The sequence below is a fragment of the Arachis ipaensis genome, chromosome B10 (genome assembly GCF_059453495.1).
Source record: "Arachis ipaensis isolate K30076 ecotype BB chromosome B10, ASM5945349v1, whole genome shotgun sequence".
Classification (NCBI taxonomy): domain Eukaryota; kingdom Viridiplantae; phylum Streptophyta; class Magnoliopsida; order Fabales; family Fabaceae; genus Arachis; species Arachis ipaensis.
Genome location: NC_142435.1, coordinates 133,626,879 through 133,637,382, shown reverse-complemented (window position 1 = coordinate 133,637,382; position 10,504 = coordinate 133,626,879). Strand labels below are relative to the sequence as shown.

General features: G+C 39.4%; 1 protein-coding gene across 1 annotated transcript; it reads right to left on the bottom strand.

Annotated features, from left to right (window-relative positions):
- Positions 1-425: 425 nt before the first annotated feature.
- LOC110268295 (uncharacterized) lies at positions 426-3,094 on the bottom strand. Its single transcript, XM_088493695.1, has 5 exons — positions 2,399-3,094; positions 1,193-1,353; positions 848-1,091; positions 580-805; positions 426-460 (listed from the first exon to the last, which is right to left on the bottom strand). The coding sequence occupies exons 2-5, from the start codon at positions 1,246-1,248 to the stop codon at positions 426-428; spliced, it is 561 nt and encodes a 186-aa protein (XP_088349821.1). The 5' UTR covers positions 1,249-1,353; positions 2,399-3,094.
- Between the last annotated feature and the right edge of the window lie 7,410 nt (positions 3,095-10,504).

The following is a 10,504-nucleotide window of genomic DNA, read 5'->3' as shown; positions in this document are numbered from 1 at the left end:
TCAAAATCAGTAAAGTTTAGAGGTTCAAGAACTCCATCACTTACTAATTTCTTTATTCTCTCAATGGGGATGTGTCCCAACTTTCGGTATCACAACATGGAGAATTTTTCATTCATACCTTTACCATGCATAACTATAAGACTAGATGGAACATTATTAGCTAAATGGATTTTAAATAAATCACACCAATTAAAGTACCGCGTCCAATAATATTAAAATTTTTAATAATGTCAATAGAATCATCATAAAAATTTATACATAATCCTTGTTTTACAAGCTTAGATAAAGAAATCAAATTTTTAGAAAAATCTGGAATATAAAAGGTTTTTTCTAAATCTAAAATACAACCAGTACTTAATACAAGCCTAAATGTTCCAACAGCTTTCACACGTGAACGCATCCGATTGCTCATATAGATGCTTAGTTCACTTCCTATCAGTTTCATTTTCCTTATGAAATCCTGCATGGTATTTGAAATATGAATTTCAGTACCAGAATCAATCCACCAAGTGTCATGACATATTTCAACAAAATTAGATTCAAAACACACTGAAGGAATAAGATCAGAAAGGTTAATACCTTTCTTTTCAAGCCAAACTTTAAATTTTGGGCACTCCTTCTTCATGTGTCCTTTCTTTTCACAAAAGAAACACCGTGCACCTTCTTTCTTCATAGAATGGGATACAATACCCTTTCCTTTCTTCTTATGAGCTTGCTTTTTACCACCCTCATTTGTCACTAATAGTGCACTTTCACCAAAGTCCTGAATTAGACTTCCTTTCTCTTGCACACACATCACTAGTAATTCGTTAATGGACCATTTTTTCTAATGTGTGTTATAAGAAATCTTAAATGGTCCGTACTGGACAGGAAGAAAATTTAGAATAAGATGCACTAGAAATGAATCAGAGATCTCAACCTCTAAAGCTTTTAGTTGTGCTGCAATGTCTCTCAACCTCATGATGTGTTCACGCACATCTCTTACACCGGTAAGCCTCATAGATGACAGTTGTGCCATTAGGGTTCTTGCAAGTGCCTTACTAGAAGACTCAAACTGTTCATCAATAGCCTTCATATAATCGTTGACATTCCTACAATCAGGAATTGAACCTCAGATACTAGCTGAAATACGAGACTTAATGAACATCATACTTAAACGGTTGGATTTCTCCCACCGTTCGTATAATGCTACCTCGGCTTGAGAACTAGCATCAGTAGGTGTCGGAGGCTCTTCCCTACGAAGAGCATAGTCAAGGTTTGCACACCCTAAGTGAAAGAGAATCTTATCTTTCCTTTCTTTATAGTTGTCACCACTTAACAAATGAATTTCAGATACAGTTTCAGATATCATTACTGCTGCAAATAATAAATCATGCTAACATTACTCAATTTTAAATAGACACATCAAAATTCATAATATATGATAATACATGCCAATGAAAGTCATATCAAAATAAATATGAATCATAGTGTCATTAAAATCTACCTGTGGGCAAAGATTTTAACACACATAATATTCACTATATTAACTAAAGTATTGAAACTAGAAAATAAAATACTATTTCTTAATACCTGTAGGCTAATTAAGAAGTAAGAAATATTTTCTATTTCAATCTAATTATATGTGAATAACATAATAAATTCCTGTGGGTAAGTTTATTATATAGTTCACAACAATTACAAATATATCATATTAATATTTATGTGATTTCTTTAAATATAATTATTATCAAGGATGCTGTGGCTACTCCTCAATAAATCATATATTAATCACAATATGATATGCAGCGGAAGAATTTATATTGCATGCAAATATAATCATTAAATAAATAAATTCAATAACATGATTAATATCAAAAGTGAAGATGATCTAGTGGACAACTATTTTGCCAATATTTAGAAGATCCAAATTCAAACCTCACTGCAACCAAAATTTGAATTTTTATAACAAATTTAAATTTTGAAACCCAACGACTTCAACGTAAAAGTAGCAAGCATTTAATGTTATATAACAAACAAAATCCATCCATTGAAACAAGTTCTTTCTGTCTTCTCTCTTCCACTGTCTTCCCTTTCTTCTTCTCTCCTTTTTTTTTATATTCAAGAATAAGAAAACTTATAGGAATCATGGAAAATTATACTATTATGAAGAACAACTACGACACAAATTTAGAAGATTCTTTATGGGAATATTATTTATTATTCCCTCTTCTTATGGTACGTCAACTTTAATTTCAATGATTTTTCTTACTTATTTCAAAATTCATACTATACATTTTTCTTTGAAAATAATTTATCAAAATAATGCACAGTAATTAAATTTTGAAATGGCAAGACAGGGACAATTTGACTCTGATACCACATGTTAGATATTTTATAAAATCAGTAATTTACGTACCTCCGACCATTGCCAATAAATCCTTTGATTTAATTTGGAACTTCCAATTCTTGAATCATAGAATGAGATGAAATCAAAGTGTGTTTATTTGTTATATCTGTAATCAGAATTGGGGACCCAAACTTTATAAAGTTTATGAACAATCGTGTTCTTTTCATCAAAGAACAGATCAACTGCCAATATAATTAATCAAAAATTACAACACCACCTAAACTAATTTTTATATTAACAAATTAGACTACGATTAGAATAAAAATTCTAACAGTATATTTATAGGAAAAAAGAGGGAATTGAATGGAGGGTGGAGTTTGAAAGTTAAGATCTAGTGGTGGGCATGGGGGGATATGATTCGAAGCTAGTAAAGGAAAAAGGACAAACAAAATTCAAACAAAAATAAAGGAGAAAAAACAAAAATTGAAAACTAAATAGTATGAAAGCATGCATGCATGGAATTAAAGAAAAATGTAATTGCAAAAGAAAAAGAGGGAGGTGTGCATTGGACGCATCTTCCCCTCCGTTAGACGCACATCCACACTAAACTTGTGTTTGGTTGTGGTGCGTTGAATGCACCTCCTCATGCGTGACGCAGGGGGTAGAATTGAGAGTTGAGACCCAAATTGGCTCTGTTTGGGGTACGTTAGACGCAGCCCCCATGCGTTAGACGCAAGGCCAAAATGGAGGGTCATTTTGGTTCTGTTTGGGTGTGTTAGACGCACCATGCCCTGCGTTAGATGCATGGGCCAATATCATAAGACATATAATAAATACACAGACTCTTTCCCTCAAGTATCTTCTCTTAGTCTATTCTTAATCAAATTTTTACTAAAATTAGTCTCCTAAATTTATCAACATCAATCATGCATGTTGGTCTCCCGAATCATTCTGCATAAAGACGTATGTTATTGATGTTGGTAAATTTAAAAATCCAATTTAATTTAATGAAATTTTTAAGAATTAACTTTTAATCAATAAATAAATTTTGAAAATCAATTTGACTATTTACTCGCAAATTACATAATATTTTGTACTATAAAGATACGTGCGAAGCATGATCATACATTATTAATAGTTATTACTAGAATTATTAGAAAGTGAGGATCTCATCACCATTCATTGCCACTGTCTCAATCAGGGTCTTTTATTCACAATTCACACTCATCACTATAGAGAAATGAGAACTGCAAAATCTGATTAATACGTGGTTTTAATTTGCGGTACACCGTAGTCCGTACCTTATTGATTTTGAGTGATGTTGGCATCGTTAGAATTTGTGGTTACTAATTACCTAATTTTACTATTGGATAATGTACTTCAAATACAGAAATAGAAATATGAAGAAAGACAGATGAACATTCATAAATTGGCGTAATCCAAGCACCATACACGTGTCCCGTTAATTTTAGTTTTTAAACACTTTTTAATTATATTTTAAAATTTGATATCAATCATATCGGTTGAAACACAAAATGATCGATTGTTGAAAAATTATTTAATTTTTTAATTTATTTGCGAATAATATATATGTTAATTATAATTATAAATTATGTTATTTTAAATTAAATAATTTATATAATGGTGATCTTATTTATTGTTATAAATAATAAATTGAATAACTCATAATTATTTTTTATTTAGAATTAAATAAAAATAAAATCAATTATCTTTATTTGGACTTTAGATATTATTTTTATTTAGGTTTTAGGGTTTAATGAGTGTCATCCTTAAATATAAATAGTAATTTTACGATTTTGGTCTCTAACATATTAAAGCCTCTTCCGTAGCTCTTTTTCTATTAGATGACAATTCAACCCTATTAAGAGTAAAGAAGGCTTTGATTGAAAAAGATAAAAAAATTAAATTCTTCTAATTATGTTCATAAATTTAGGTACGCTTTTACATTCGAGTATTTCTTTCTTAGTAATTGGTATTGCGGTTTAAGAAATTCTAAAAATTTCTAATATCAATAGTTCTATAAAAATAAACAGAATTATGTTATATGTTGTTCATACCCTAACCCAACGCTAAGATCCAGGACCCAATGAGAGGCCCAATTCAAAGGATTGACCCTCACTCTGCACCGACCTTCCCCCCAAAGAAGTCGGTTCTTACCACGACTTGCTCTAAAGAAGTCAGGGACGAAGATTAGCTGGCAGATAGCACTCATTCAAATAAGTAACTGCCCCTAAAATCTCTCAACCCACTTCCAAGAGCCATATCCCAACTTCCCTAAGATAAATGGACGGTTATCCTCCTTTAAAGGTGGAACTACCTCAACGGTGGTTATTGGCTCTCCACTATAAATACACTGATACCCCTCATGTATTACTAAGTCCCAATACTCTCTAGACCTGCTTACACCCTTGCTGACTAGGCATCGGAGTGTCTTTGCAGGTACCACCCCCCATTCCCTCACACACACAAATCGGACGGAGGCCCTGGAACGCAAACCTGCTCGGAGGTTTCCTTCCTCAAACGATTGGGCCAACCCAGCGAGTCCAGCCCATTAATCTCCGGTTACCTACCGTAACATTGGCGCCGTTGCCGGGGACCCGAGAGATCAACCAATAATGGCGGACAATTCACCAGTAGATGGTCATACGACGTCCGATTCAGAACAAAAAAATCTGGACACCGGATGACGCGGACCTGACCCTCCACCAGGGAGTCAACGACCAACATAGAGAAGGCACCTCTGGGTTAAAAAACCCAAAGGTAAACTCCTCGGAGGGACGCGAATCAGGAAAAGAAGGACCACCCCATGCGACTGAGCTAATGGGATTGGTCCACCGCCACCAAGGTCGTTTGGAACAGCTGGAACAGGAGCTAGAACGACAAAGGGAAGCGGAGAGGAATCTAAGAGAGGAAATAGAGCGGCGAAAAGAGTTAGAGGAAAAACTCTTAAAACAAGAATCCTCCCTTAGAAATCGAAACTCCCGCGGTGACCGAAAAGAGTCGCCCTTGGGAGGAGAGGATCCGTTCAGTGAGGACATAATGAGGGCAAAAGTTCCAAGAAACTTCAAAAGTCCTGATATGAACCTCTATGATGGAACCACAGACCCGAAGCATCATTTAAGCAACTTCAAAAGTCGGATGTATCTGGCTAATGCTTCCGAGGCTACTCGTTGCAAAGCTTTCTCGACCACCTTGTTAAAAGCAGCAATGAAGTGGTTTGACAGCCTCCCTCCACTATCGGTCACCAGTTTCGAGGACCTCTTGCAAAAGTTCTTAACGCGATTTTCCATTCAGAAGGATAAGGTAAAGCACGCACCAAGCCTCCTGGGAGTAAAACAGGAGCTTGGAGAACCTTTACGAGATTACATGGAAAGGTTCAATAAAGCGTGCTTGGAGATTCAAGACCTGCCCACGGAGGCAGTCATCATAGGGCTAGTAAATGGACTTAGAGAATGTCTCTTCTCCCAGTCCATATCAAAAAAGGCACCCCACCTTCTTGAGTGATGTACAAGAGAGAGCAGAAAAGTACATCAACATGGAGGAGAATGCCAGATTACGAGAGCCGAGTTGGCGACCTGGGCACCCTCACTCAGCAAAAGAGAAAGAAAGGGAGCCCAAGAAAAAAGAAGAGGTCGGTTCTGACAGGCCGAGGAGATATCACTCTTATACTCCTCTAAAAGTTTCCATAGTGGATGTATACAGAGAAATCTGCAATACTGAAAGACTGCCGCCCCCTAGGCCCATCAAAAACAAAAAGGGAGGAAGCCGCAGTGATTACTGTGAGTACTATAAGATGTATGGTCACTCAACAAATGATTGCTACGACCTCAAAAATGTGATAGGAAAGTTGGCCAGGGAAGGCTGACTTGACAGATATCTCATGGAAAGGTCGGACAATCGTGGGAAAATAAAATGAGATGACGGGGACAGAAGTGACCCACCACCACAAACCCCCGAGAGACACATACATATGATCTCAGGAGGATTTGCGGGAGGGGGACTTACTAAGTCATCTCGCAAGAGACACCTCAAGCGAGTTTACCAGGTCGGGAGCGAAGCACCCAACCTCCCCACCATCTCATTTACAAAAGAAGATGGGCAAGGAGTAACCATGATCCTGGCAAACGCCCATCTCCACAGAACTTTAGTAGACCAGGGGAGTTCGGCCGACATTCTTTTCAAACCCGCGTTCGACAAGTTGGGATTGGATGAAAAGGAGTTGAGGGCTTACCCTGATACACTGTACGGGTTAGGCGACACGCCAATAAAACCACTAGGATTCCTACCCCTCCACACTACCTTTGGAAAGGGAGAAAAATCCAAAACTCTGAGCATAGACTTTATAGTCATCAATGTCGGGTCAGCATATAATGCCTTGATTGGCAGAACTACCCTAAATTGGCTCGGGGCGGTGGTGTCCACCCCTCACCTTTGCATGAAATTCCCAACATATGCGGGGATAGCAACGGTACGGGGAGACCAGAAATTGGCAAGAAACTGCTACAACGAAAACCTGAACCTGAGAGGAAAAGGCAAGAAAGTTCACACCATAGAGCTCGGCGGAGCAAGAGCCAAAAAAGAGCTATGGCCGCAACCAGGGGGAAAAACTGAAGAAATACAGGTCGGCAAGGAGGAAGGAAAAATACCAACATAGGAGCCAGCCTAGATAAAAACCTAAAACAAAGGTTGACAAAGCTCTTGCGAGATAATTCCGACCTCTTTGCTTGGAAAGCTTCCGACATGCCAGGGATAAACCCCGAGCTTATGTCCCACAGGCTCTCAGTACATCCCGGATCGCGACCTGTACAGCAGCGAAGGCGTAAGCTCGGTCCAGAAAGGGCTCAAGCGGTGGAAGAACAGGTACAAGCACTCCTAGAGGCCGGCTTCATCAGGGAGGTCAAGTATCCGACATGGCTAGCAAACATAGTACTAGTCAAAAAGCAAAACGGCAAGTGGAGGATATGTGTTGACTATACCGACCTGAACAAGGCATGTCCTAAAGACCCATATCCGCTTCCGAGTATTGATACTCTAGTAGACTCCAGCTCGGGGTATCAATACTTATCGTTTATGGATGCTTACTCGGGATACAACCAAATCCCGATGTACAAGTCGGACCAAGAAAAAATATCATTCATCACGCCAAGAGTGAACTACTGCTATGTGGTCATGCCGTTCGGATTAAAGAATGCTGGGGCCACATACCAAAGGCTGATGAATAAGGTGTTTGCTCCCCATCTCGGGAACTTAATGGAAGTCTATGTAGACGACATGCTGGTGAAAACCAAGGATGAAACTGACCTCTTGACAGACCTATCACAAGTTTTCAACACCATAAGGGTACACGGGATGAGACTAAATCCCGCAAAATGCACCTTCGCGGTAGAGGCTAGAAAATTTCTAGGGTTTATGCTAACCCAAAGGGGGATCGAAGCAAATTCTGACAAGTGCAAAGCCATCCTAGAAATGAAAAGCCCAACTTGCTTAAGAGAGGTTCAATAATTGAATGGCCGACTTGCAGCCCTCTCCAAGTTCTTGGCAGGATCAGCATTAAGATCCCTTCCATTGTTCTCTCTACTAAGAAAAGGATGTCAGTTCGAATGGACTCCAAAATGCGAAGAAGCATTCCAAGAGTTCAAAAGGTTCTTGAGCCAACCTCCAATCTTGACCCGACCTCTAGTTGGGGAAGAACTCATCCTATATTTATCTGTGGCAGACAAAGCTGTGGCATCAGCCCTAATACGAGAAGATGAAGTCGGGCAGCATCCTGTGTACTTCACCAGCAAAGTTCTACAAGGCCCTGAACTAAGGTACCATAAACTAGAGAAGTTCGCTTACTCCTTAGTAATAGCCTCACGAAGGTTACGACCTTACTTCCAAGCTCACACAATAAAAGTTCGAACGAACCAACCCATGAAGCAGATCCTCCAAAAGACAGATGTTGCGGGAAGAATGGTTCAGTGGGCGATAGAGCTCTCCGAGTTTGACTTGAAGTACGAAACCCAGACGGCAATTAAAGCCCAATGCCTCACCGACTTCATAGCAGAATATGCAGGAGATCAAGAGGAAAAACCAACTACATGGGAACTATACGTAGATGGATCCTCAAACAAGACAGGAAGCGGTACGGGCATAATACTGGTCAATGAAGGGGGAACACAAATAGAGGTTTCCCTCAAATTTGAATTTCCAGCTTCCAACAATCAGGCAGAATATGAAGCCCTGATCGCAGGTTTAAGGTTAGCTGAAGAACTCGGTGTAACAAAAGTGATAATATTCAGCGACTTTCAAGTGGTGACCTCCCAAATAAATGGAGAATATCAGGCCAAAGACCCAAATATGAAGAGATACTTGGACAAAACTTTGGAGTACCTCAGGCACTTTACAGAAACCGAGATCAGACATATAACTCAGGATCTTAACAGCAGAGCAGACGCCCTCTCTAAATTAGCAAGTACCAAACCAGGGAGAAATAATAGAAGCTTGATCTAGGAAACTCTCCAAGAACCCTCTGTAGTTAAAACAGAGGCCAAACAAGATGCCCTTGAAGTAACCGGGCTAAACCTTGGATGGATGAATCCCTTGGTCGAATACTTAAAATTCGACATCCTCCCCAAAGAGGAAAAAGAGGCCAAGAAAATCCGAAGGGAAGCACAACACTACACTCTGGTAAAAAATATCTTCTATAAAAGAGGAATATCAACACCATTGCTAAAGTGCGTCCCTACCTCAAGGACAACTGAAGTGTTAAAGGAGGTTTATAATGGAATCTGCGAAAATCATCTCGGAGCTAGGTCGCTAGCCAGAAAGGTAATCCGAGCTGGGTTCTACTGGCCGACCTTACAAAAGGATACAACAGAATTTGTGAAGAAGTGTCAGCCATGCCAAATGCATGCGAACTTCCACGTGGCTCCCCCCGAGGAGCTCATTAGCATAACTTCTCCATGGCCTTTCGCAAAGTGGGGGATGGATCTGTTAGGACCTTTTCCCCAAGCCCTAGGACAAGTAAAATACCTAATAGTGGGAATAGACTACTTCACAAAGTGGATAGAAGCGGAACCATTAGCCACCATCACTGCCCAGAGAAGTCGGAAGTTCCTATACAAAAACATTATCACAAGGTATGGGATACCTCATTCCATCACCACGGATAATGAAACTCAGTTCACCGACTCAACCTTCAGAAGCCTGGTAGCCAGTATGAAGATTAAACACCAGTTCACCTCGGTGGAACATCCACATGCAAATGGACAAGCTGAGGTAGCTAACAAGGTCATACTGGCAGGATTGAAGAAAAGGTTGCAAGATGCAAAAGGAGCTTGGGCTGAAGAGCTCCCACAAGTATTATGGGCTTATCGGACGACACCACAATCTGCCACAGGGAAAACACCTTTCCGACTTGCCTATGGTGTGGAAGCCATGATACCAGTAGAAATCGGCGAGCAAAGTCCAAGGGTGATCATCTATGATGAGGTCGGAAACATACAGGAGCACAAAGAGGAACTTGAACTGCTCCTTGAGATCCGAGAGCAAGCCCAGATAAGGGAAGCAGCATTGAAACAAAGAATGACCACCAAAAATAACAAAAAAGTTATTCGAAAGAGTTTCACCCCAGACGACTTGGTTCTAATCAGAAACGACATTGGAGTCAACAAATCTGAGGAGGGAAAGCTCACTGCTAATTGGAAGGGACCATACAAAATTAGTGAGGTCTTAGGAAAAGGTTATTATAAGGTGACCGACTTGAACGGCACCGAGCTACCTAGGTCGTGGCATGCTTGTAATATGAAAAGGTACTACAGTTAAAAGCGAACTCTACTCCCTGATGTACTCTTTTCCCAACTTCATGGTTTTCTCCCAAAAGAAAGGGTTTTTCCTGGAGGGGAGTTTTTAACGAGGCATCAAAGTAGAGGCTAAGGGTCTACAAACTGTCAAAAAACCCTTAGTAGCAATAAAGTACCTTTGCAAATAAACAAAGATCTTTTATAATATCTCTTATAAGTTCCTTTTTGCTTTTTACTCTTTCTACGAAACGCGCCGACTTAAGCTCGACAAAGCGTGAAAATCTCATGAACCGACCTAGATGGTCGTTAGGATAAAACGACGAGGTACAAGTCGGCGTAAAGAGGTTATATAAGCAGATCATAAAAAGAA